The sequence below is a fragment of the Phocoena phocoena genome, chromosome 1, assembly GCF_963924675.1.
Source record: "Phocoena phocoena chromosome 1, mPhoPho1.1, whole genome shotgun sequence".
Lineage (NCBI taxonomy): Eukaryota > Metazoa > Chordata > Mammalia > Artiodactyla > Phocoenidae > Phocoena > Phocoena phocoena.
In genome coordinates, this window is record NC_089219.1 from 26,148,135 (window position 1) to 26,175,800 (window position 27,666).

Genomic DNA, 27,666 nt, shown 5'->3' on the forward strand with positions numbered 1-27,666 from the left:
CTCTCCCTCTCTCTCCCTCTCTGCCCCTCTCTCCCTCTCTCTCCCTCTCTGCCCCTCTCTCCCTCTCTCTCCCTCCCTCCTCCACTCCCTCCCTCCCTCTCTCTCTCTCTCTTTTTAAAAAATTTTGATTGACCTTTTCCCAGATTTAAAAATCTCAAGTAAAAATCATACTATTTCCCCCAATGAATTATAATACAGAGCATTTCCCAGCACATCCCAATAAGGCCAACAGAAATTACTTTGAACTTGGCACACTTTTCTCCCTGGGGAAACCTGGTAATAGTGTTGAAAACACGCTGAGGCTCGGCCTCTCTTTTGGATCACTCACTCTGGGGGAAGCCAGCTGCCACGTTGTGACGACACTCATATATGGAGAGGCCCATCTGGAGAGGAACTGAGGCCTCCGGCTAGCCCCAGAGGAAGACTTAGATGACTGCAGTCCTAGGCAGACCGCTGGACTGCAACTTCATGAGAGACCCTGAGTCAGAGCCGCCCAGAGGGGCTGCTCTCGGATTCCTAACTGTCAGAAACTGTGTGAGATGATAAATGTTTGTTGTTTTAAGCTGTTACACTCTGGGGGTAATTTGTTATACAGTGATAGATAACTAATACATTGCTCCATGATGTCTGGGCCCTTAGCTGGGAAGACTCAAATAGCTGTGGGCTGGAATCACGTGAAGGCTGCTTCATTCACGGGCTGGTGCCTGAGCTGGGATGACTTGAAGGCTCAGCTGGCACTGTCACCTGGAGGGCCGACATGTGGTCTGTCCACATGGCTTGGCTTCTCACAGCAAAGTAGCTGGGCTCCGAGAGGGAATGTCTCAAGAGGCAGAGTCTACAGAGTGAGCTTTCTAAGAGACTATGGAAGAAGTTGCAAGATTCTTTTTGGCCTTGTCTCAGAAGTCACATGGGTCACCTTCTGCTGCATTCTGTTGTTACAAGTGAGTCACCAAGACCAGCCCACATTCAAGGGGAGGCGATGTGACTGGTCCTCCTGATGGAGGAGTGATCAGATTACACTGCAGAAGACCAAGTGGGACAACGGATACTATGGTGGCCATAGCTGGACATAGCAGCCCGAGACGAAACAATCCATCGATCCCTGCTCTGACCCTCAGGGAGAGAGAGACACAGCCTGTGTCCTGTGAGTAGTGCTGGCTCTGCTTAAAAGGCGCTTCCTACCGAGCCCTGAAGGGAGCCAGCAATCCTCTGAGCTTGGAAGGTGGAGTACTTCCAGCCTTTTGTTCTCATCTCTGGATTCTGGTGTTAATTCTATCTTTCTGGATAAACAGAGAAGGTCCCACCTGGCACCTTGTCCCACCAAGTTGCACTACCCTTTCTTTGCCAGCCACTGTAATTAGCATTTTTTTAAAAAAATATTCATTTATTTGTTTATTTGGCTGCACAGGGTCTTAGTTGCGGCATGCAGGATCTTTTTTTTTTTTACTTGAGTCATGTGGGATCTAGTTCCTTGACCGGGGATCGAACCCCGGCACGCTGCATTGGGAGCATGGAGTCTTAGCCACTGGACCACCAGGGAAGTCCCTGCACTTAGCATTTTGCCTCAGTCTACCCCACACTCATCCTACTAGCTATGACCGCATTTTACAGAGGAGGGATTCATCTGGCCAAGGTCATGTAGCCGGAGGGTGGTAGAGCAGGGACTCAGCACCCTGATCCCTAAGTCCCTGCTCTAGGGACCCTGGGATTCCAAAAAGCTTACTGGGTGTTGGGGCCTTAGCCCTGGGCTCCTCAGGGCCCTGCCAAGGATGAGGCAGGTGTGCGCGGTGTGAGACGGAAGGGTTGCCGGGAGGTGTTCAGAGAGACTTGGCTTCAAACCCCTGCCTGAGCGTGGGGGCTAGTTGTCAGGTGCACTGTTTGGATGAAAAGGGAGGAAAAGAGAGAAGGAGAATCGGCTTTTACTTTCTTCTTGGGCCTGTCCTCAGCCAGTGAGCTTTTTAGTGGCCAGAGGTGACAGCCCTGGCCTAAGACCCCTCTGTGTTTGTTGGACAAGAAGCCCCTCTCTGTCCTGGAACCTCTGGGTGGAGATCCTTCTGAGCTCATGGGGCCTGTGGATTCTGGATCTTGGAGTGATTTCTGGCCTCGGTGAACAGGTCTCCCGCCAGTGTCCGACCTGCCCTACCCCGCCACTTTGCTCCCTGCCGACCCCTACTTCCCATTATGCCCCACTTCCAAGTCCCCGGATGTGACAGTTCCCCGCACTTACTGCCTGCCAGGCACTGAGCTCACGTTGGGGACCCAAAGATAAATGAGATACAGCTTCTGTCCTTGGACAGGTCAGAGTCCAGTAGAAGGAGAAACATGCAGAGTTAACTGGCAGATGTCAGGTGTCAGCTGAAAAACAAAGCACAACCTAAAAATTGAGAACTATGTTTTATTCAGTGGACATAATGAGGACTAAAGCCCAGGAGACAGCCTCTCAGACAGCCCTGAGGGACTGTTTTGAAGAAGTAAGGGAGGAGACAAGATATATAGGAGTTTTGAAAAAAAAAAAAAAACCCAGGTAGTCAGAACGTCAAAAGATTACTGTTCTTTTTTTTTTTTTTTTTTTAATATTTATTTATTTATTTGGCTGTGCCGGGTCTTAGTTGCAGCATGTGGGATCTAGTTACCTGACCGGGGATCGAACCCTGGCACGCTGCATTGGGAGCATGGAGTCTTAGCCCCTGGACCACCAGGGAAGTCCCAAGATTACTGTTAATTGAAGAAAAACCAGACATCTCGAGTTAATGAATTTAATACTTTTCTCTGCATGGGAAGAGGCAAGAGTCTGGGCTTATTGGCATCATTCTCTGGATATGTATCTTAGCTATCCAGGGCCAGGATCCTGTTTTTCTCCATCCTGAATCCCCTCAGGGTACGTGGTTGGGGCAGTTGTAGTGGCCGATGGCTTGATGGCCACAACATCCTTTGTTTATTGAAATGGCAGGTGACATTCTTTGTCCACACAGTTTACAGGGCACGCTGAAGAAGGGTAAGACTCATACCGAGGTGAGAGTGCTTCACTCAGCAATAAAAAGGAACGAAATATTGATACACACAACGGGGATGCATCGCACAGTCATCACGTGGAACACAAGAAGCCAGACACAGAGTACAGACTGTCCGATTCCATGTCAGGAAGTTCTAGACCAGACACAACTGTGGGTTATGTGTCGATAGAAATAAGATCAGCAGTTGCTTGCGTGCAGGGGGGATCGACTGGGACGAGGTATGGGGTGATGGCTGTTCTGAGGAATGTTCTGAGGACGAGGAATGAGGATGAGGGGCAATGTGCGGTGATGGAAATGTTTTATACCTTGATAGGAGTGTGAGTTTCATGAGAATATTCGATTATTAAAACGGATCAAACCGAAGGCCTGTGAGTTTCATTATATGGAAATTGTACCTGTGATGAGCAGCCTTCAAAATAGCTCCCAGTGACCCCCACCTTGGGTATGCACACAACCTGCCACATTGTAGCAGGTTGGTCTGTGTGGCGAATAGAATATGGCAGAAATGATGGCGTGCCACTTTTGAGATTACATTACAAAAGATGCTAAGATTCTGTTTGGGGCTCTGTCCCTCAAATCACTTAATCTGCCAAGTGTTGAGCATCCCTGTGGAGAAATGCACAAGGCAAGGAACCAAAGCTTCCTGGCTCTGTGAGTGGATCTTTCAGCCTTGGTTAAAGCCTTCAGATATCTGCAGCCTTGGCTGACCACAAACTCATGAAAGACCCTGAGCCAGGCCACCTAGTTAGTCTGCCTCCTGATTCCTGACCCTCAGAAACTGTGTGAAATAATAAATGCTTATTGTTTGAAACCATTTTGTTTTGGGAGTTTTTTGTTTTGCAGCTGTAAATGACAAATACAATATTTTGATAAACTAAGCGTGGGGAAAACATCTTCTAAGGGCGCCTGACCCAGATTGCTTTCCCAGAGACCTTCAAGTGTTTCTGTGACTCAGACTTCTGGGCTCCATCTCCACGATGGGGAAATGAGAGGGCTGAGCTCTGTCTAGACGTCAGGAACTGGTGTCTCTGAAATAGCCACAGCCTCCACCCTTGCCCACAGCAGGAGCCAGCTGCACACAGCGCCCAGGCCCACACATGCAGAGCAGAGAGGACTCCAGAAATGCTCCCCGCACCGTGCCGATGTGCACCTACCTGCAGGAATCCACTCGGGGCTCAGAAGCTAATAACAGATGCAATTTTTAGAACACTTCCTATGTGTCAGGTGATACGCAAAGCATTTTGTGTGCATCTTTTAACTTACTCTTCCCAACAACCATCTGAAGAAGATATTACTAAACCTATTTTACAGTGGAGAAAACGGAGGTTCAGAACACTCAAGCAAATTACCAGGGTCATAGAGCTACTAGGGTGTGGCAGCTCTAGATTTAAGTCCAGATTTGTCTAGTTCCCAAACTGGGAGGCGGGAAAGCAGCAGCCCCCACCTGAAAATACTTTTCTCATCTATTGCCTGTAAGAACAAGCCACACATTCTTCCATCAGACAAAAGGGCACAATCTCAACCCAGATTCCCCAGGGCAATGATGTCAAGAGACTGCGAGGATATCTGAGTCACCAAGAGTCTCAGAGGTCGTGGGAGTCACAGAGGAGGGAATGGAGACCCAGAGAGGAAAGTGACTTTTCCAAGGGCTCCTGCCCAGTGCTCTTTTTTTTAAAAAAATAAATTTATTTTATTTATTTATTTTGCCTGCGATGGGTCTTTGTTGCTGCCCTCAGGCTTTCTCTAGTTGTGGCGAGCGGGAGCTAGTCTTCGTTGCGGTGCCCGGGCTTCTCACTGAGGAGGCTTCTCTTGTTGTGGAGCACGGGCTCTAGGCGCGTGGGCTTCAGTAGTTGTGGCACGTGGGCTCAGTAGTTGTGGCACACAGGCCCTAGAGCACAGGCTCAGTGGTTGTGGTGCACAGGCTTAGTCACTCTGCGGCATGTGGGATCTTCCCGGACCAGGGCTTGAACCTGTGTCCCCTGCATTGGCAGGCAGATTCTTAACCACTGCACCACCAGGGAAACCCGCTGCCCAGTGCTCTTTGCACCAAACTGCCCTGTCCCTGCCACACAGGAGGGGAATGGTTGCCACATGGGGGAAGCACATTGAGGTAAAGGGTAGCTTTGGGGTGGGGGAAGGAGAGAAAAAGGGAAGCCAAGGTAACAACAACAAAATGGAGATGTCATAATTTTGTCTTGGGTCATCCCCACCGTGGCTAGGGTCTACATTAACCAGTATCACAGATGGACTCATTGAAAGCCTAGGCAGCCCGTGAGGACATCACAGAAAATCTCCAAGAACAGGGCCTGGCCCGTGGCAGCACCTGATGAAAAGCACTGCACCATCATTTGCTGTGACCCTGAGTCGCCTCATTCATCCATTCAATAAATATTTATCGACTATCTGCTTTGGGCTAAGTTCTGTTTTAGGAGCTTGGGATATTTCAGTGAACACAAGATCCTTGCCCTTATGAAGCTTAAAGTACACAGATTTAATATATAAATTCTAAAGTATATTCTAGAAAGTGAAAGGTGTGTAAAAGAAGAAAAAGTAAGGAGGGGTAAGAGGACCAAGAGTGACAACAGTGTGTGTGGAGGGGGTGGGGTGAAATCTTTAAAAGGGTGATCAGGGAGGCCTCCTTGAGAAGGCTTCATCTGAACTTTCAAAAACTTGAAGGGGGTGAGGGTGTGCCATACCCAGAGTGAACCATCTGGATATCGGGAGGAAACACATTCCAGGCGAAATACACCCTGATGTATTTGGGGTGAAGGGGAATCATGTCTGCAACTTAAGACAGTTCCAAGAAAATAAATTATATGGATAGATAGAAATAGATATATAATATGTATGTGTGTATTTACATATGTAAATATAGTTGTATTTAGAGAAAAAGAATGATAAAGCAGTGTTAAAATGTTAACATTTGGGGAATCTGGGTGAAGAGGATATACACTTTTTAGAAATTTTCTGTATGAAATTCCACAATAAAATATTTTTTAAAAAGATTTATATTATTTAAAGAGGGAAAAAAAGCATTCCAGGCAGAGGGAGCAGCTTGTGCAAAGATCCTTAGACGAGGGCTTCCCTGGTGGCGCAGTGGTTGAGAGTCCACCTGCCAATGTAGGGGACACAGGTTCGTGTCCCGGTCTGGGAAGATCCCACATGCCACGGAGCGGCTGGGTCCGTGAGCCATGGCCGCTGAGCCTGTGTGTCCGGAGCCTGTGCTCCGCAACGGGAGAGGCCACAACAGTGAGAGGCCCGCGTACAGCAAAAAAAACACACACAAACAAACAAACAAAAAAGACCCTTAGATGAGAGGGTGCCTGGTTTGTGAAGGAGACACTCAGGGCACTGGCAAAGGAAATACAGATGGAACCCAACTTATGACGGTTCGACTTACAATTTTTCAACTTTATGGTGGTGTGAAAGCAATATGCATTCAGTAGCAACGGTACTTTGAATTTTGATCTTTTCCCAGGCTATCAATATGCGGTACAATACTCTCTTGTGATGCTGGGCAGTGGCAGCTGCAGCTCCAGGTCAGCCACGCGGTCCCAAGGGTAAACCATACATACACTTACAGCCATTCTGTACCCACACAATCATTCTGTTTTTCACTTTCAGTACAGTGTTCAATAAATTACATGAGGTGTTCAACACTTGTGTTAGATGGTTTTGCCCAACTGTAGGCTAATGTCAGTGTTCTGAGCATGTTTAAGGTAGGCTGGGCTAAACTATGATGTTTGGTGGGTTGGGTGTATTAAATGCATTTTCAACTTATGATGGGTTTATTGGAATGTAACCGATCCTAAGTTGAGGAAGAGCTGTAAAGGGAATGCATCGGTGTTTATTACCTGCCTAGAATGCATCCTCGTTCTTCAGGTAACAACACCCACTTTTCCTTTGAGGAACTTCCCCTTCCCCACTCTCCTTCCGTACTCATCCCATCTCCCAGCTTGGCTGGAGGTGCAGGTCTGGCCAATCAGAGATGTGCACATCAAGCAACAGGGCCAAGGAGACAGAGTCCCGGGATCCAGGGCTGGCGGATGTGGTGAGAGCCTGCCTGAGGAGGAAGCCAACTCCATGGAAGGCCCAGCTGAGACTTGAAGCAAAGTCAGTGTCTGAACTTTTATCCTTTGGTGGCTTAGTTACACGAGGCAACAAATTCCCTTTTTGCTTGAGCCAGTTTGAGTTGGATTTTCTCTAGCAACAAAAAACGTGTTGACTGATCCCAAGTGTTAGGGTCAGCCTCTCTGAGGAATGGACATTTAGGCAGAGACCTGAAGGATGAGCAGCAGTTGGTCAGATGAAGAGGCAGGGAAAGCATTCCAGGAAGAGGGACCGGTAAATGCAAAGGCCCCAGGAAAGGAAAGGGCGGTGAAGGTTTGAGGAGCTGCAGAAAGGTCCAGATGGTGGTGGCAGGTAGAGTTAGGAACCTGGAACTTGGTCCCTGATGGAGGGTCTCACAGGTTTTATTAAGGATCTGGGACGTTCTCCCAAGAGCCATGGGAAGCTATTGCAGAGTTTAAAATGGGGATTGACTTAAGTTGCATTTGGCATTGTTTGTATTTTAATAAGAACACTGGTGGCAGTGCGGGACTAGATTGGCAGGAGGTAAAAGTAACGCAGGGGGATCCCTTAGCAAATTACTGCAGACCTCCAGGCTAGAGATGATGACGATTTAGAGTGGGGCTATGGCTATACAGAGATTGGTTGGATTTTGTGGTGCTAGGCCCCAAAGATGCCCCCAATGAACCGTGCCTCCCAATAGTCATGCCTTGTGTAGTCTCATCCCACATTGAATCTGGGACAGCTCTGTGACCCACTTTGACCAGTAGAATGCAGAGGAAGTGACACTGTGCCTTTCAAAGGCAGGAGGTCTGGTGTCCATGCTATAGAGGACTCTGCTATGTGGTCTCTGTGAAGGGGTTTAGCCAAAGGACACAGGGCCTCTCACGGACACCAGGCAGGGCAGGAACCCTCAGAGACAGAGGCAAACACTCTCTGGCTCCCTCTGGAGAAGATTCCACTGACCCTGGCTCTGACCTGTCACCTGACCACAGTCTCTGTGTCTCTGACTGGTCAGTTAACTGGAGGCATATGGATGCTGTGTGGTTCTGTTGGCAGTGGGGCAGGGGAGCAGGATCCCTGAGGTACAGACATGGCTGCCTGTCTCCACTCCACCCTGGGGTGAGTGAGCAGTTTTCAAAGGGAGAACATGACCCTACAGCAGTTTAGAAAGAGGCCCAGCTTGAGGCAGGCTTCCACGACTCAGTACTCAGCACACTGGCTCTGCCCCCGTGACATCCCATGGGGTTGGAATGGAATTCCACCACCCATCCCCTCACACTGCACGGACTCTCTTCCTGAGCCTCTGCCTCCTGCTGGGTGTTCCTCACCTCAGGTCCCAAAACCTCCCTGTGGGGCTGCTTCTCCCATCCTGTCCCAGCAGTATCACTCTGACACATTTCTGAATTTTCTCCTCTGGGCCCCTGCACCCCCAGCTCAGGGTCATAATACTAGCAGCTACTACTTAGAATGCATTTACTAATGTTATGTGCCAGGCACTAGGCAAGAGCTTTTACATGCTCATGAATTCCTTACGCCAATTCTAGAAAGTAGGTACTCTTATTATGTCCATTTTACAGATGAATAAAGTGAGGCTCACACAAGATAAGTAACTTTGCCAAGGTCACACAGCCAGTGAGTGTGGCCCCAGAAGATGGAGTAAAGCTTATATACCCATGAAATTTGTTCTCTTGTTATCTAGAAACTGTACAGCCATTCGGCTAGCCCAGGTTGGTTTTTGCCCCACCCTACTTCCCTGCCAGAGAGGGGATGGGGGTAAGAGCCTGATGCCCTTTTTCAAGGGTACACAGCTTTGACCTCTTTACCTGCTGTGCTTCAAGTTCGTTTAGGGCAAGGGTTCTCAAAGTGGGGTTCCTGGGCCAGAGCATCAGCATCACCTGGGAACTTGTCAGAATGCATATTCTCAGGCCCACCCAGACTTACTGAATCAGAAACTCTAGGGTGGGGTCCAGAAATCTGTCATTTAGCAAGCCTTCCAGGTGCTTCTGATACACACTTATCTGAGAATCATTGGAGAATGCAGAAGATCAACATGCTTTTCCATTCTACTCCCAGGTGGCTCTGGCGACAGCAGCTGGCCAAAGTGAGAATTTTTATTCGAGTATTTTTTATTTTTTTATTCGGTGGTTGTTGTTGTTGTTTTCTCAACACATTTGTCAGAGATGACTCAGGGTTGGCGAGAGATAGTGTGTGAATTCCTTAATTGTCACACCTTATTATTATTTTTTCACACATGTGTTCAGCCTAAAAGAGAGTGAAAATAAACATAAAGACATCCAAAGTACCAAATTCAGTATCTTAGCATCCTGTCTGTCTAGGGTTGCAACTATAATTCCACACTCAGTCGACACACTCAAGCTTTGCCTCCTTGGTGCCCGGTCCCGGGCTGGGCTCTGAGGCACAGACTGGGCCTCTGTCCTGCCTGCTTTTGTGTCAGGGGACACAGACACCTCACTAATAACTAGAATTGGGGGGTTCCAAGGGCTGTGGTTCAGGGTCTGCTCCAACACGACTCTGGACTGCAGCATTTCAAGTTCCTCACCCGCGCACAGCCCTGAGTTTGGGTCTAGGCTCTACCACCTACCAGCTGTGTGACCTTGGGCAAATCACTCAGCCTCCCTGGGCCTCAGGTTCTTCCACTGTGAGACGAGAATAATAATTCCCACCTTGCAGGCTTGCTGTGAGGATGGAGGAAATGTATGTAGCGTAATGGTGCCACTCACTAGCTGTGTAACCTTGAGCAGGTTTGTTAATCTCTCTACCTTGCTTCCTGCTCTGTAACACCAATAGCATGAACCTCATAGGGTTGTTGTGAGGTTAAAGGTTATATAAATCAAGGCTGCAGAATAGTAAATACTCTGGCAATGTTAGCTGCTATTGTTATTATTAAGCACACAATACAGTGCCTGGAGCACAGTAGATGCTCAGTAAATGGTGGCTGCTGTTAGTGCTTAGTTTCCATCTTAATGTGAAGACAGGTCTGACCTAACAGTGCCTAATGCTGCTTTCAGCTTCCTGTTTCTGGTTACTTCAGGGTCTCCATCTCACTGAGGCCTTCAGGGAGTTTGCAGTGCTGACTTGGGGTTGGTGCCTTTTCTGCCAATCCATCTTGTGTCTGACTCTGAATTCCAGCCTCTCTCAGGTCTTCCTGCTGTTTGCACTTGGCTTGATCTTGAGGAAGGAGGTAGATGGGCTCCAGGCTAGATATTTACAACTGGCCTCCTGTTCACACTACCTGGGATGAGAAGAAGATGGGCTCCAGGCTAGACATTCATTACCAGCCCCCTGTTTACGTTTCCTGAAGCAAGAGACAAACGGGCTCCAGGACTACATATTTATGACCGGACTCGTATCTATATTTCAAGATCTGCACCTCGATATAAAAACTAGCCACAGAAATAGGGTAAATAACCAGACGTTGGACATTTTTATGGCAGGGACAGAGTGGGACTAAACCCTGTTAAAAGATCAACAGGTCATACATTTCCCACCCTTGGGCCAAGGGAAACATTGCACATACGCAGAAAGGCTCCTTGGGGGTCAAAAAGGAGGGGGCACCACCTCATAACATGTGACGCTAAGGCCATCCCATAGGCCTCTGGGCTGTAATCCATCTTGGAAAAAAGCTGCGCACACATGTTGGAGAGGGTCCTAAGGCAGGTCAGGTGTGGAAAACGAAACCAGATAATTGGCCAAAGGTAAACAAAGACCCGGAAGATCTGCCCTATATAAAAGACTTCACCGCCTCTTTACCGCACTCCTCCTCATTAGGGAGAACGCCCACACCCTTGCTCTCTGGGTGTGCATCTCTGCCTTGCTTCTGTCCTAACTAAACTGTGCTCTCCCACTTGTTGTTGCGCTATGTGTCTAATGATAAACTTTGTACCTGTTTTTACAGTTTTTGCCTCCGTGAGAATTGCATTTTTCACTGGGTGCAAGAGCCATGAGGTGTGGTGGCTAGGATTCCTGGTTTTCATCCAGGCTACCCAGGTTCCATTCCTGGGCAGGGAATTAAGATCTTACTTCATGCCACCACTCACTGCTGCCTCTCTGAGATCAATCTCAGCATTCTTTGTTCTGGAGTCATGCCCTCTTCCTGGGACCCATCTCACAAGCATAATGTCAGTCAGACGTTAGTTAAGTCCCAGCTCTGTTACTCACCAGACAAAGGATTTAATCACAATTTTCTCATCTGTAGAATGGGACTAATAATGCCTATCTTGCAGGGTTGTCTAAAGATTAATTGCAATCATGCATTCAGCATGATGCCTGTCATACAGTGGGTGGTCAAAAAATGTTTGTTTACTTCTCTGTCACCTCTCCCTATGGAGTAAATCCCATAATCCTTCTGAACTGGTTTCTTTACTTTCTTCTTTACCATTTTGACTTTATTGGGGGTGGGAGGAAGCAACAATGTACCAGACTAAAGACATCTTCCTGTCTCCTTTGCAGCTAGGTGGCGCCATGTATCTATGTTTTGGCCAATGATATGAAAGGAAGTATCGGGTGCTGGTATGGTGTGACTTGTGTCCCCCCAAAATATGAGTTGAAGTTCTAACCCCCAGTATCACAGAATATGACTCTATTTGGAAATAAGGTCTTTATGCAAGTAATCTAGTTAAAATGAGGTCATTCGGGTGGGCCCTAATCCAATACGACTGAAGTCCTTCTTAAAAGGGGTAATTTGGTCACAGAGACCGACATGTATACATAGAAGATGATGTGAAGACACAGGGAGAAGAAGATGGCCACGTGACCGGAATGATACATCTACAAGCCAAGGAATGTCAAGGATTGCCAGTGGACACCAGAAGCTAGAAGGGGCAAGGAAGGATTCTCCCCTAGAATTATCAGAGAGAGCATGGCACTGCCAACACCTTGATTTTGGAATTCTAGCCTCCAGCACTGTGAGACAATATATTATTTTAAGCCACCCAGTGTTTGGTACTTTGTTATGGCAGCCCTGGGAAATTAGCACGTGTGGAATTTGGGGGTGGCTGCTTTCTCTTCCCTGGAATGTGCAGGGTTGGTGTTTAAAATATTTAGCAATCAGTATGAAGATGGGCACTGATCAATCAGAAAGGACACTGGCCGTGAACAATTTTTCTGGTCACACTTGTGTGTACTGGTTAAATATTAGCCCTAGGAATGTGGCTGGAGCTCTTGCAGCCATTTTGGACTATGAGGCTAGAAACCAGTCAGTGAGGATGGCAGAGTTGAAAGAGAGGAGGCACCCTGGTTCCTGATGACCTTGTGGAGCTGCCATACCAGATTTGGAAAGCCTCCCTCCAGTGTTATACTACATACATAGCAGAGTAAACCTGTTTGTTTATGGCTCTATTACTTTTGACTTTTCTGTTTTCCTCAGCCAAACCTAAATTTAACAGATATCCAATCTTACAAAGTACTGTGAAGCCCAAATAAATGATGAACAGGAAAGTATTTTACAAACTCTCCAGTTCTATGCACACGTAAGGCATTTTTGTTATTGCAGTGTTTGTGACTACACTTATGATTAATTTAAGAATAGGTTGGGGCTTCCCTGGTGGCACAGTGGTTGAGAGTCTGCCTGCCCATGCAGGGGACACGGTTTGTGCCCTGGTCCGGGAAGATCCCACATGCCGTGGAGCGGCTGGGCCCATGAGCCATGGCCACTGAGTCTGTGTGTCCGGAGCCTGTGCTCCGCAACGGGAGAGGCCACAACAGTGAGAGGCCCGCATAACGCAAAAAAAAAAAAAAAAAAAAAAAAAGAATAGGTTGAAATTGATGGATATGATCCTGGTCAAAGAACAAAGGCTCTTTGTCCTGCTTCAGCAACATGTTTTTGAGGGCTCTGCATGGCATCCATCGATAACAGTGGCATGAGAGACCAGCAGGAGAGGGGCCACCAGACTTTGGGCTGGATGCCAACAGGATGACTTTTTTTGAGCTGGGGCCTGAATGCTCAGCTACTGGTTGGCAGTTAAGCATGAAGGTTAAGGGTCAGGCCAGATGGGTTTAAATCTGAGCTCCACCCTTACTTGCTGTGTGACCCTGGGTAAGGTACTGAACTTCTCTGAATCTCAGATTCCTTATCTGTAAAATGGGGATAATTATAGCCCTATGACATAGGGTTGTAATGGAGTTTCAGTGACATCACATACCCAGTAGGGAAAAAGATAAATCCACAGCTTATTTGTATCCAGTCCAGGAGACAGGTTTTTCTGCTCTGACTACCAACCCTTGACAATTACAAATGGACAGATTGGATTATGGTTTGTTTCTTTTTACCTTTATCGATTCATTCAGTTAGCATACTGAATGTGCCTATTATGTGCCTACTATGTACCAGGTAATGAAAAGAGCTAGTGAGGCAGACTTAGACCATGGCATCCAAATAAAGGCAGCTCAAAGAATGACTTAAAGAAAAGTATAGCCAGTTTGTTTGGGTGCCTCTCCCATCCTCTTACTGTCATCTTTTCTTGAGGGCTCCCTTTGAGGTTTCTGCCATGGCCATCCTTATCTACCCCCTCCCATTCAGTAGATGCTTATTCTTAGGAGGACTTCAGTCATTAATTCACACTATGGTGCAAATGACTACAGATCTCTCAAAGAATGGATCTCAAATGACCCCTCCTGTGAAGGCGACTGCCTACTGAAAGTCTGTTCCTAGCATAGAAAGCAAGAGTGTTCAAGGCAGAAGAGCCCAGAGAAATCATTCAGTCTGAGCCCTCTCAGTTCACAGGTGGAGATCAGGCCAGGCCGATGTGACCCTGGTCTCAGCAGGAGGATCCAACCAAGGACTTCCAGCAGTTATGTGGCCAGGCTGGGTGGGGAGCAGAAAATGGCTCTTGCAGACTCCATGGTCACTGCTCTATACCATCTGTGTGCCGAAGATGCTTTGATTAGGTTGTGCAGGGTGCCCTAGGGAGATACTGATGCAGAACAAGAAGTGCCTCTGGCTTTCAAGAAGCCTAAAACCTGACAGGGGACATGAGCACATATGTAAGGCCAAAAGCTCTTTGGCCCCACTGATTTGAAATGCTGCCTTCATTGTGACCAAATTCTCCAATATGCACAAGACTGTTCTAAACTCTGTTCTGTCCTAGCACTGTCTTTTCCTGCACCAGCACCATGATGTTTTAAAGACCATAGCTTTATAAAATATCTTGATGAACTGTAGAAGACGCCCTCTTCTTTTTCAAGAATGTCTTGGCTGTCCTTGCACAATTACTGTTTCAGATGAACTTTTGTATTACCTTTTGAGTAGCATAGATATTGAATCTTCCTCAGCACTCTTTTTTAAAAAAAAAAAATATATTTATTTATTTTTGGCTGCGTTGGGTCTTCGTTGCTGCGTGAGGTCTTTCTCTAGTTGTGGCGAGCAGGGGCTACTCTTCGTTGTGGTGCACGGGCTTCTCATTGGGTGGCTTCTCTTGTTGCAGAGCATGGGCTCTAGGCACATGGCCTTCAGTAGTTGTGGCATGCAGACTGAGTAGTTGTGGCATGCGGGCTTAGTTGCTCAGCGGTATGGGATCTTCTGGGACCAGGGCTCAAACCCGTGTCCCCTGCATTCGCAGGCGGATTCTTAACCACTGCGCCACCAGAGAAGTCCCAGCACTCTTGTTTTTGCCAGGCCCTGGGTGTTCTGAGGAGCCAGGCACTCAGTTGCTGCCCTTGGGAGCTCACAGACTAGCTGGGAAGTGTAACCAAACAAGAAGTGTAAAGCAACAACAGGAATCTCACGCTACGGGTAACAAAAGCCAAAAGAGTGAGGAGTCCACACAGATGTAAGTGCTGTGAGTTCCATTGTTCCTCTGGCTAGGGAAGTCATGGGAAGCTCAACAGGGGAGATGACATACTGGACTTTGATGAATGTGCAGGAGCAGGAGTTCAATAGGTATAAAAGAGAAGAAACGCTTTGAGTTGAGGAAGTCAGAGAACGCTTCTTGGAGAGGGAGACATTTTATTTGAGAGGTAAGAGTTTGCCTGATCCAGAAGATGGGATGAAGGGAGGGATTGCCCTGAGCTGGGAAAGTCACAAGAAGGATCTTTGAAGACATTTCATCTGGGTTTTGAGTTGGAGGATGCTGGAAGAGGCAATTAAATAAAAATGATTTTATTAGAAAAGTAAAACAAGGAGATGACATTTGACCTGGGCTTCCCGGGATGAGTGGGCAATTCACCAGATCAGAGAGGAGAGGCACCGTCGAGCTGACGTAGTCACAGAAAAGCCTTCCCAGAGCAAATAAAAAACCTCCTGGCTTCCTGCCCACTCTCCAAGATCTAATAGCCAGGAGCTAAGCGTCCCACCGCGTAGACGCTCGGGGTTCTGAGCTAGCAGGCCTGCAGTTGAGATTTCCCAGCGTAGGGTAGCGGCGGAGGGGTCTCGGTAGGACTGAGGATCACGTTTGCGGAGCCGGCTAGCAGGGTTGAATGCTTTATGTCGGAATCGACCAATGGGATGGTGGCACCCAGTTGCCAGGGCTACGGAGGTGGGGCCGAGCGGAGGAGGGGCCTGAGCGCCAGGGGCGGGGTCTGGACGGGCTTATATAAGTGAGCGCCGGGCAGAAGGCGTGGCGTGGCGTCGGTGGCTGCCGGGCCCTAGGCGGGGGAAGCTAGCGAGCGGAGGCGCGGAGGTGCCGTTTCACTCGCTGGGGGGACCTATGGGTCGAAGCCGTGTAAATGCGTTTTAAGGCGAGTGCGGGGGAGAGGCTTGGGGAGCCTCGGGAGCGGGCGTTCTTGGCTCCAGTGCTGACCTGCTCCCTGGCCCCTCTTGTCTCCTCTCAGCAGGGGCCTCGGCTCCGCACCTGCCACTCCTCCTCGGGGTGCTGCACAAGTTTCGAGGTCACCGGCGACCCCCCCTAGCAGCGTGCCTGACTCTGGCCCCGCGAAGGAGCACGGGGCTTGGTAAGGGGGTTTGGGGGTGGGCGGGACCTCGGCCCTGCACTCAGGAGGGCTCACCGGGACAGAACCTCAGCCTTCAGTTCTTGCCCGGGAGCCCTTGGCCATCACCCACCACGTGGAGCCCCCACGCACGCTTACCGTCCTAGCACGTCAGGACCATCCCGGCCCCTCTTTACAAACGGTTAAACTGAGGCTCCGAGAGGGGACGGGGCCTACCCAGGGTCACGCAGCAGAGAGCGGACTCGAACCTCAGCTCTCAGGCTGAGACTCTTTGGTGGGACCACCTGCAGCCACTTTAGGTGGGCGTGGTCAGGATGGGGGGGTCACCTGGAAACTTCCCCACTCGACTTTCCTGCTCTTTCTCTCTCATTCTTTCTCTTTAAACCCAAACCCTAATTTCAGAACTGGAAAGGATCTCCAAAACAATGCATCCATTTTACAGATGGGGAAACTGAGACTCGGAGAGGCAGTGACATCTAGGCAGATAATGCCTTGTCCCAGTCCAGGATTCCTGATCGTCCTCCTCCTTCACTCCTCCCAGTGAACCTAAGCTCCCCAGGCTTGTGCTGGGGGCAGGGTGTGACAGGAGTGGGTGCCCTGGCTTGGGGAGGTGAGGGGTGCGGCTGACGCCAGCCCCTCAGCGGGCCCCTCACTCTCCTCCAGAAGTGTGTTGCATACTTTCTAAGGCACCGGAGGCAGCGGCAGCTCCATCCAGCCCATCGGCTCCTCCGCGGCATGGCTGGCTGCCTGAGTGAAGCGGACTTCGTGATGGTGGAGGAGGGCTTCAGCACCCGAGACCTGCTGGAGCAGCTCACTCTGGAGGCCTCACAGGCCACCACGGTGAGGGCCTGGGAGTGGGGATGGGTCTTCTGTTCTCCCAGCAGGCTCAGCTGCCTCCTAGGGCCCACATCTGATTCTTTCACTTATTTGGTATTCATTCCTTTCTGTTTGTGAGAGACGTCTCATTTTTTCTCCAAATTCCTGGTCCTTGCCCCCAAACCTGCCCCTCTTGTGTTCCCTGCCTTCATGAACAACACTACCATCATCTACGCAGGCCTCTAGGTCAGAAACTTGGGAGTCCTCACTGCCCCTCCCACACCTGGGCACCCCCAAACTCTGTGAATGCAGCCTCCCGGAATTACCCTTCAGTACGTTCTTCTGGGACCTCACTGTGTAGTTTAGGCCTCATCTCTCTAAAACTCGCCTAACCTTTTCCCTGCCTCATCCCACCCCTTCCAACTCTATCACAGCCCTGCTCAAAATCAGAATTCTTTGGCAGTTTCCCACTCCCTACAGGATCCAGGTCAGATCCCCTCTGCCTTCATAGCCCCATTCCTGGCTTTTCCCACGGTATGTATTATGCTCCATCAGAGCTGAAGTACCCTGCTCATATATCCCGAGGATTCCATGTGCTCCATTATCACTCCTTTGCCCATGCTGTTCCCTCTTCCCTTCTCCCAGCCTCTCTTGCCTCTTACCTATTTCTACTCATTACTTATTACTCATCCGTGTCACCTTTTCCTGATTGCCCCAGGCAGATTTTGTACTTTCCTTCTCCATGGCCCCCTCTGCATTTTGTAGAAACTCCTGCTTAGCATTGATTGAATGGGCTTGTAATTGCTTAAGGGGTTCTTTTGCAGGCCCAAGCATACTTAGCATACTTGCATAGGTATGCTTGGTCAGACACCAGGTGGGCATCAGTAAAAAAGTGTTGCATAAAAGGGAAACTGAGTCCCAGAAAAGGTTTAATTAATGTGGTCTCACCAATGGCCTCATATGTGTTCAACCCTCAGTAAACAGCTGTCCTCAGGCATGGGTTGCAGTAGCAGTGGGACTACTTCAAGTCTTCATTGAACACCTAAATGTGAAAGGCAGTGGCTGTAGGCTGTGGGTCTTCAAGGAATTTATCTTTTTTTCTGGAGAAAACAGTTGTCTATATACACAGAGTTCTGATACTTTGGAAGCATGTGCAAAATGCAGTGGGAGCATTAAAGGCGGAGTTGCCTTATTGGTTTGGGGGAAGGTGGCATTTCAGCTGGAACTTGAAGGTGGATTAGGAACTTGCCAGATACATGTGGGGGAAGGATATTTTGTATGGAGGACATGGTGGGAATAAAGGCTGGGAGGTGGAAAATGATCTAGGATAGAGCTGGAGTTTGAGCTGAAGTGAGGGAAGGGACTGGAGCTGGATCACAGAGCCTCGAATGTCCTGTAGGCTTGGGGATCCCCAGAGAATTTTAGAGCAGGGTACTTGGGAGGACTGTGGATGGCACGCACTAGGAGGAAGCTGGGTGTGATCTCATATTCACCCTTCTTGTTGTGCAGGAAGAGGTCGCTGCCTTCTTTGTGGCCGACCTGGGTGCTGTAGTGCGAAAGCACTTCTGCTTTCTGAAGTGCCTGCCGCGAGTCCGACCCTTTTACGCTGTCAAGTGCAACAACAGCCCGGGTGTGCTGAAGGTCCTGGCTGAGCTAGGACTGGGCTTCAGCTGTGCCAACAAGGTGAGCCCCTGCCCCCCACCTGCACACTGACCCTCACTGCCTACTGAACACCCACATGGCCCAGCTGCAGCTGCTGTGGGTGGACCTGGGGAAGCAGGAGTGACCTGTAATTGGCCCCTGCCCTCTGGGAAGGGCCACCACATGCAAGGGGTGTAAGGGATGAGGGTGGAATTTGCCAGCCTTGAAGTTCCACACTGGAACCACGTGTGACCCTGGGTAGGTGAGTCACCTTTTTAATGGAGATTTTCAAACTTCTTGGCATAGAGCTATATGTGATATTCTTCTAATTAAAACAAAACAAAAACACCGTTTTATCATTGGTTTTATTTTTTTCTTTTATAATTTTAATAACATGTGACTGTACATTTTCTTAACTAATCCTTATAGAATTTTGTTGTTGCCAGTTCTGCTGCCTTTCCGATTTGATTAATGCTGTTGTCTTAATTCCCTCCTGCTCTCTTTAGATTTGTTTATTACTGTCATTCTCTATTCATTGAACTCTTGCAGTGTGCTAGACACTGTTCTAGGTAGGGCTGGCAATACGGTGTTGAGTAAAACAGACTCTGTTGTCCTTGAGTTGAATGCACGGCTTAGGCTTATCTATTTCCATTCTGTTCTTACTTGATAAGTCTTTTTTTTTTTTTTTTTTTTTTTTGCGGTACGTGGGCCTCTCACTGTTGTGGCCTCTCCCGCCGCGGAGCACAGGCTCCGGACGCACAGGCTCAGCGGCCATGGCTCACGGGCCCAGCCGCTCCGCGGCATGTGGGATCCTCCCGGACCAGGGCACGAACCCGTGTCCCCTGCATCGGCAGGCGGACTCTCAACCACTGCGCCACCAGGAAAGCCCACTTGATAAGTCTTTTAGCTATAAAGTTTCCTCAGAGTACAGCTTTGGACATCGTTATTCATTCAGCAACCTTTATTGAGCACCTACTGGGGGGTCAAGTACTTTTCTAGGTGGGGATTTAGCAAGTGAACAAAACAAAAAAAGTCCCTTCGTGGAGCTTGCTTTCTAAAGAACAAACAAGTGAAACAATGAAAGTCTATGGTATTTTAGATGGTAAATGCTGTGGAGAAAATTAAAGAGGGAAAGGGAAGTAGGGAAGAGACATGGATGTCGAGAAAGAGGATTGTACTTTTAGATGGTTTGGCCAGGGAAAGCGTCACTGAAATTTGAACACAGATCTGAAGGAAGCAAAGGATCCAAGCCAGGTGGATAACCAGGGGAAGAGCATTCCAGGCAGAGGGACCAGCAAGTGCAAAGGTCCTGAGGTGGGAGCAAGCCTGTGGGCATTGGTTTGTGATACTGTTATTACAGTTATTTAAAAATGTTTAGTAATGATTGTTTTGAGGGGGAATCCCTTTTAAACCCTGGTCAGCAATATAGCTGGGTGTTGTGCGGAGGATTCTAGAAAGGGATCTGGAGGAGACAGGAGGAGAGCTCATCTGGGTAGGAGGCTGGAGGGATTCCAGGTGGGAGAGAGGTGCACACCATGGTGGATGGTTGGAACGAGCAGGTTCACCTTTATCAGAGATGCATGTTAGTGTCCTTATTGGTAGGTGAGTCTCCCTCATGTCACCCGTGAAGCCCCTTTGCATCAGCTCTTGTTTTGCACGCCTGGTTTCACGCATGCCCCACATAAAGCCCCATGGAGTGCCTAGGAGAAGAGATTGCCATTTTGCAGTTGAGGAACTGGGGGTCAGCTTCACACAGCTTGCTGGTAGCAGAGCCAAGACTTGCCCCCTGCAGCATGCCGGGTCTCTGCTCTGACCGAGGAGGAAGGGGACCCTTTTCCATAACTCTTGGTCTAGGGGTGAAGAATAGGACCCAACCTCACTGACTAGAGTCCTCTGCTTCCGGAAACCCAGAGGTGGGGACCTGTGCTGGCCCTCAAGCCTCAGGACTGGCCTCCAAAGGGCAGAGTTGTGGGGTGTAGGGCTTGAAGTTGGGGGGGGCGGACGTTTGCTGAGGGCTCCTGTTGTGTCATGTGCTTTGCCAAGCGTTTTCTGTACATGAACTCATTTGACTCTTGAAACAACCCTGTGAGGTAATTATTATCACTGTGATTTTGACAACAGCCCCATGAGGAAGCAGTTCGTGTATAAGGAAAGGAGGCACAGAGGTTTGAGGGATGCCCTGGGAAGGGGCCGCTTGAGTATGGCAAGGGGTCTCTGACTTTATCACTTCTGTCTTTGCCAAGATCCCTGGGGAGGGGATGGCAGAGCTGAGACCCGACCCGGTAGGTGGGATCACGTGGCCCTTGGGTGCATTTCCTGAGGGCTGGCACAGCTTTTCTTGCAAGGCCAAGGCTGCCCTCTTCTGGTTGGTTGGAGCTGGTGGCCACGCTGTACAGCACCATGCTTTGGCGGCCACTGACCTAGGGTCAGGCATGAGCTGCGGCTCGGTGTACAGATATGCATCAGACAGGCTCCAGGGTCAAGAGCACCAGCCACGCCTTACACGGGGCTCTGGTCCACCCACCCACCTTCCCAACGACCTTATGTCATCTCTCCTACCCCATCCCTTGCCCTCTCTGTCTCCCTCAGCATCCTCCCATCTTAAAATGCCTTCTCTGGACACCACATCGTCCCCCAGCCCAATCCCTCGCTCCCTCTTCGTGGCCAAACTGAGTTGTTTACACTTGCCTGTCTGCAGTCACTTGTCTCTTTCCCTTAGCACCCAGTCCTTAAGCCACTGCTTCCCGACCTCCACTCATCATTCCGAGGAATCTCCTCTTGCCAATGTCCCCAGCAATCTCCAGGATCCAGTGAGCACTTTATTCTAAACATTCATTTTGAATTATTCAAATAATACGTTGACTCATCTGCAAAAAAAAAGTAGAACGTCAGCTTTATGTCTCCAGAGATAATCAACATTCTGAGTTTGAGTTGGGTGGCTACATGGTATTTGAAAAATACTAACAAATATGATCCATAGGAAACATGCAACATTTCTTGTGATTTTGTAACAAAATATAAGATGTTCATGTGGTAGGTATTGTGCCACATACTTTATTTTTATTTTTTTAAATAAATTTATTTATTTATTTATTGGCTGCGTTTGGTATTCATTGCTGCGCGTGGGCTTTCTCTAGTTGTGGCGAGTGGGGCTACTCTTCGTTGCAGTGCGCAGGCTTCTCCTTGGGGTGGCTTCTCTTGTTGCGGAGCACGAGCTCTAGGAGCACAGGCTTCTGTAGTTGTGGCGCGTGGGCTTTAGAGCGCACGCTCAGTAGTTGTGGTGCACTGCATGGGCTTAGTTGCTCCACGGCCTGTGGGATCTTCCCAGACCAGGGCTCGAACCCGTGTCCCTTGTATTGGCAGGTGGATTCTTAACCACTGCGCCACCAGGGAAGTCCCTTACAGTAGCTTTAAGCTCAGCAGATTTTGGAGATCTGTCCATGTTGATGCTTTTAGACCTTGTAGGGGACACTCCTTGGTCCTCCTAGCTTTTGATCTCACCATGAAAAAGTGTGTGTGTGTGTGTGTGTGTGTGTGTGTGTGTGTGTGTGATGGGAACACTTAAAGTGAGATCTACCCTCACAAATTTTTAAGTGTTTAATAAGGAATTATTAAGTATAGGCAACATGTTGTACAGCAGATCTCTAGAACTGATTCCTCTTGCAGAACTGACACTTTATACCCATTGAGTAGCGACTCCCCATTTGAAACATTCTTTATTTTTTAGTATTTAAAAAATTTTTTTTTTCTTAATTTTTCTTTATTTTATTTTTGGCTGCATTGGATCTTTGTTGCTGTGTACGGGCTTTCTCCAGTTGTGGAGAGCGGGGGCTACTCTTCGTTGCGGTGTGCGGGCTTCTCATTGCGGTGGCTTCCCTTGTTGTGGAGCACGGGCTCTAGGCACTCAGGCTCAGTAGTTGTGGCGCACAGGCTTAGTTGCTCAGCAGCATGTGGGATCTTCCCAGACCAGGGATTGAACCCGTGTCCCCTGCATTGGCAGGCGGATTCTTAACCACTGCGCCACCAGGGAAGCCCTAAATTTATGTTTTATTGAAGTAGAGTTGAATTACAATTTTGTGTTAATTACTGTTGAACAGCAAAGTGGCTCAGTTATACATATATATATTCTTTCTCATAGTCTTTTCCATTATGGTTTATCACAGGATACTGAATAGAGCTCCTGTGCTATACAGCAGGACCTTGTTTATCCATTCTATATATACCAGTTTCCATCTGCTAATCCCAAACTCCCAATCCATCCCTCTCCCACCCCCCTCCCCCTTGGCAACCACCAGTCTATTCTCTATGTCCCTGATTCTATTTCTGTTTCATAGATAGGTTCATTTGTGTCATATTTTAGCTTCCACATGTAAGTGATTATCATATGGCATTTGTCTTTCTCTTTCTGACTTACTTCACTTGGTATGATAATCTCTAGTTGCATCCATTGAAACACATTCTTTTTTTATTTTTTCCGGTACGCGGGCCTCTCACTGTTGTGGCCTCTCCCGTGGTGGAGCACAGGCTCTGGACGTGCAGGCTCAGTGGCCATGGCTCACGGGCCCAGCCGCTCCGTGGCATGTGGGATCTTCCCGGACCGGGGCACGAACCCATGTCCCGTGCATCGGCAGGCGGACTCTCAACCATTGCACCACCAGGAAAGCCCTGAAACACATTCTTTTTAAAAACACAGGCCTAGCCTAGGATATTGTGGGTTGGGTTCCAGACCACTGCAGTAAAGTGAAGATCACAATAAAGTGAGTCACACAATTTTTTTGGTTTCCCGGCGCATATAAAAGTTATGCTTACGCTATACTGTAGTCTATTAAGTGTGCAATCGCATTATGTCTAAAAAAATACTTGAAGTAAAATGTACATACCTTAAGTAAAAACTATTTTCTTGCTAAAAAATGCTGACCATCATCTGAGCCATCAGCGAGTCGTAATCCTTTTGCTGGTGGAGGGTCTTGCCTCCATGTTGATGGCTGCCGACTGCTCAGGGCGGTGGTTGCTGAAGTGTGGGGTGGCAGTTTCTTAGGAGAAGACTCTTCCTTTCACTTGAATACCTAGAGGTCATTGTAGGGTTATTAACTGGCCTAATTTCGATATGGTTGGGTTGTTGTATGTCAGGGAATAGGGAGGCCCAAAGAGCGGGAGGGAGATGGGGAATGGCTGAGGGGTGGAGCAGTCAGAACACACATTTATCCATTAAGTTCACGGTATGGGCATATGGGCGTGGTTCGTGGCACCCCAAAACAATGACAATAGTAACATCAAAGATCACTGACCACAGATCACCAAAACAAATACAGTAACACTGAAAACATCTGAAATATCACGAGAATTACCAAAATGTGACACAGAGACATGAAGTGAGCAAACACTGCTGGAAAAATGGTGCCGATAGACTTGTTTGATGCAGGGTTGCCACAAACCTTCAATTTGTAAACATCGCAATATCTGCAAAGCACGAGAGAGTGAGGCGAAATGAAATGAGCTACGCTTGTACTCAGCAACACGTGCTCTTGGTTTTAAAGACTTTAGAAACATATCCAGTGAAAGTGGACGCTGCTGGGAGCCTGCTCCACCCTCCTGGGGTGCCTCTGACAGTGGAGAGGTCTCCTTCTGCACAGATGTGAATTGCAAGACGGGGTTTGCTTTGACAGGAATGGCATAAGAACCTCTGCGTTGTTCTGCCTCTTCTGGGGATGCTCTCTCCTCCCCTCGGTCCTGTACCGGCTCTTCCTGCTCTCTAGCTGGGAGAGTTCCTCTGGATTCTGGCTCAGGCTCCCTTCTCTTATAAACTCTCTGTCTTCGTAGGGGATTTCATCTCCTCCCATGGCTTCAAATACCCCTGATATGCCACCACCTCCCCTGTTTTGATCTCCAGCCCAGACCCTATGTATCCAGGTGCTGACTTGTTCACAGGATGCCTGGAACCCAGTGTGTTCAAATGCACTCATGATCTTCCCCTCGAGAGGGGCCCCGGGTCTGCTGGGCGAGGAGTCCCCCCCAGACATCTAACCCCACATCCCCACGTGCAGTCCCTCACCAAGCTTGCCAGCCATGCCTACAGATGTCACCACCCCACTTTCTCTGCAGCCTGTCCTGTTTCCCAGGGAGGTTGTGACTGTCTCCCAGAATTCTCCTAGGCCCTTCCTTGGTCCATTTTCACACGGTAGCCAGAGTGACATGCATTTAGACCTTGCGTTCAAAATGCCCATCTAATCATGTCCTTTTCCCTCTTGAGACCCCTCAAACTGTTTCCCACCACTGGCAGGGTCAGATATAAATCACATCGGCCTTCTTGGTCTCCCTGTTGGCTCTGCCTGCATCCCTGCAAGCTCATCGTCCCCCACCGTGGTCACCCTGCCCAGGCCACCCCAGCGTTCTCTGTTCCTCCCTCAGGCTGAGTACATTCCTGCCTCAGAACCTCTGCACAGGCCACTTCTCCTACCAGAAACATTCTTTCCTTCCCTTTCAGCCTGGCCCAGGCCTCCTATGGGGCTCAGCTTAAATTTCTTTTTTTTTTTTAAATTGAAGTATAGTTGATTTACAGTACTGTGTTAGTTTCAGGTGTACAGCAAAGTGGTTCAGTTATACATATATATGTATATATTATATTCTTTTTTCAATTCTTTTCTAGTATAGTTTATTATAAGATACTGAATATAGTTCCCTGTGCTATACAGTAAATCCTTGTTGTTTACCTGTTTTATATGCAGAAGTATGCATCTGTCAATCCCATACTCCCAGTTTATTCCTCCCTCCCTTCCTTCCCCTTTGGAAGCCATAAGTTTGTTTGCTATTTCTGTGAGTCTGTTTCTGTTTTGTAAATAAACTCATTTGTATCATATTTTAGATTCTACATATAAGTGATATCATATGGTATTTGTCTTTCTCTGACTTATTTCACTTAGTATGATAATCTCTAGGTCCATCCATATTGCTGCAAATGAAAGAATTTCATTTTTTATGGCTGAGTAATATTCCATTGTGTGTGTGTATGTGTGTTTGTGTGTGTGTGTATATATATATATATATATATATATATATATATATATATATATACACACCACATCTTTATCCATTCATCTGTTGATAGACACTTAGGTTGCTTCCATGTCTTGGCTATTGTAATGGTGCTGCTATGAACATTGGGGTACATGTATCTTTTCAAATTAGAGCTTTTGTCCTTTCCAGATATATGCCCAGGAGTGAGATTGCTAGATCATATGGTGACTCTATTTCCAGTTTGTTAAGGAACCTCCATACTGTTTTCTGTAGTGGCTGCACCAATTTACATTCCCACCAACAGTGTAGGAGGGTTCCGTTTTCTCCACACCTCCTCCTCAGCTTAAATTTCTGACCTTCAGAAAACTGTCCGTCACCCCCTCACATCCAGGTTTCCCCATCCCACATTCTCTAGTATCCGGTACTTTTTCTCCATGGCTCTTATCCATCTGTAATCCTATTATTATTCAGTGTTCATTCATTCCTCCCCTTCTTTCCCATCTGCCTGAAACCTCCACAGGGTCAGAGACCCTGTCTGCTTTACTCACCACTTGTTTTCATTAGCACCTGTCTCAAAGCCTGGCAACTCAGTAGATGCTCGAGATACACTTGCCAATTCAACATCAAGGTGTCTTCTCCACTGAAGTGCTGTGGTTAAGAGCTGGTGTGCTAAAGTCGGACGGTCCTGGGTTAGAATTATAGCAGTGCCACTTGTAAGCCGTGTGACTTTGGACAAGTCACTTAAGGCCTCTCTGAGCCTCTGTTTCCTGCCTCATAAGATTAATATGGCGATGAAATGAGAATGTCTATAAAATATTTAATGCAATGGCTGGCATACAGTAATCCTTTAATGAATGACAATGGTTATTATTTAAATAATTTTAATCAAAGCTAAACCACAGGTCCCCAAAGTGTTACCATTGCTGCTTCCTCTCACCTCTTGGGTGAAGCAGGGAGCGAAACCACATTTTCATAACTGCTCAGACGTGGGGTCTTTGGAAGCAAGCTGTGATGACAGCAGTTCCAGCTCTGGAGGTGGACCTTTGTGTCTCCCTCTGCTACTCACTGGCTGTGTCACCAAGGCAAGTGGGTTTCTTTGAACTCAATTTGTCCTCTGTAAAATGTGGCCGATAAATATTTCATAGGATAGTTATAGGCATTGCATGAGGTAATGCACATAAATACCTTGTGCTGAAAAGTTGCTACATTAAAATCACAGTCTTATTACAAACTTGGGATGGCTGAAGATGGCCCTGTGTCTCCTACCGTGCTTCCAAACTGCCACCTTCTTAATCATGGAGGGTCAGGCTTGAATTTGAAAGTTGGTTCTGCCTCCTACTTGCTCCATAGCCTCTCTGAGCATGTTTCCTTCTCTATAGAATGGAGCTAATACCATCTGGTGGCATATTATAAGGAGTAAATAAAAGAGTGAGTCTAAAGCAAGGGTTGGAGACTTCCCTGGCGGTCCAGTGGCTAGGACCCTGTGCTTCCACTGCAGGGGGTACAGGTTTGATCCCTGGTCGGGGAGCTAAGATCCCGCAAGGTGCGCGGCGAGGCCAAATAAATAAAAATACATACATACATACATAAATAAGTAAAGCAAGGGTTGGCAAACAATGGATGATGGGACTTGTAGAGTTTTATTGGACCACAGCCATGCTCATTCACTTATGCATTACCTGTGGCTGTTTTGGTGCTACAAAGACATTTGAGTAGTTGTACAGAAACTATACGGCCCACAAAGCCTAAAATATTTACTCTCTGGCCCTTCATGGAAAAAGTTTGCCAACACCTGATGTAAAGCCTCTCGTTCAGTGCCTGCTTGTGGTAGGTGCTCTGTGAGCACGGGTGCTTTCACCATCATCATGATCAGTGTCTGGGTCATTAATGCAGCAATCAGGTGGAGCACTGTTCTGAAAAGGTGAGGAAGAGGAGACCCTGTGGGGAGAGGGCCTTGCCGGAGCCGCCCAGCACCACGCCATGCACAGAGCAGGTGTCTGGATGTTGGGTGTCCTGTGTCAAAAAGATTATTGGTCTAGTGAACTTTCTAATACACCAAGTGATAGTCTCTAAACATTTAAATCTGCCAGGAAAATGTGTCAGAAACCTGTCTTCAGGGCTACCATGAATCTGTAGAGTGCCTTTGTGTGAATTAGAAAATGTATCCCTTCCTTAAGACACTTAATTGTTGTAAATAAATATACTG

The 27,666-nt window shown here is 48.0% G+C and overlaps 1 protein-coding gene across 5 annotated transcripts in view; it reads left to right on the forward strand.

Moving 5' to 3' along the window:
• Window positions 1–10,035: 10,035 nt before the first annotated feature.
• Window positions 10,036–27,666, forward strand: part of AZIN2 (antizyme inhibitor 2) — a 43,867-nt gene continuing 26,236 nt past the window's right edge. For 2 of the 5 annotated variants that reach the window (XM_065898196.1, XM_065898200.1), the window contains exons 1-2: window positions 16,725–16,829; window positions 18,315–18,488. In XM_065898196.1, the coding sequence (XP_065754268.1) occupies window positions 16,725–16,829; window positions 18,315–18,488 (279 nt within the window). Of the gene's footprint in view, window positions 10,047–15,611; window positions 15,619–15,653; window positions 15,780–15,872; window positions 15,993–16,652; window positions 16,830–18,314; window positions 18,489–27,666 lie in introns of those variants that run through there. The other 3 variants (XM_065898198.1, XM_065898197.1, XM_065898201.1) reach the window with 3 other exon arrangements.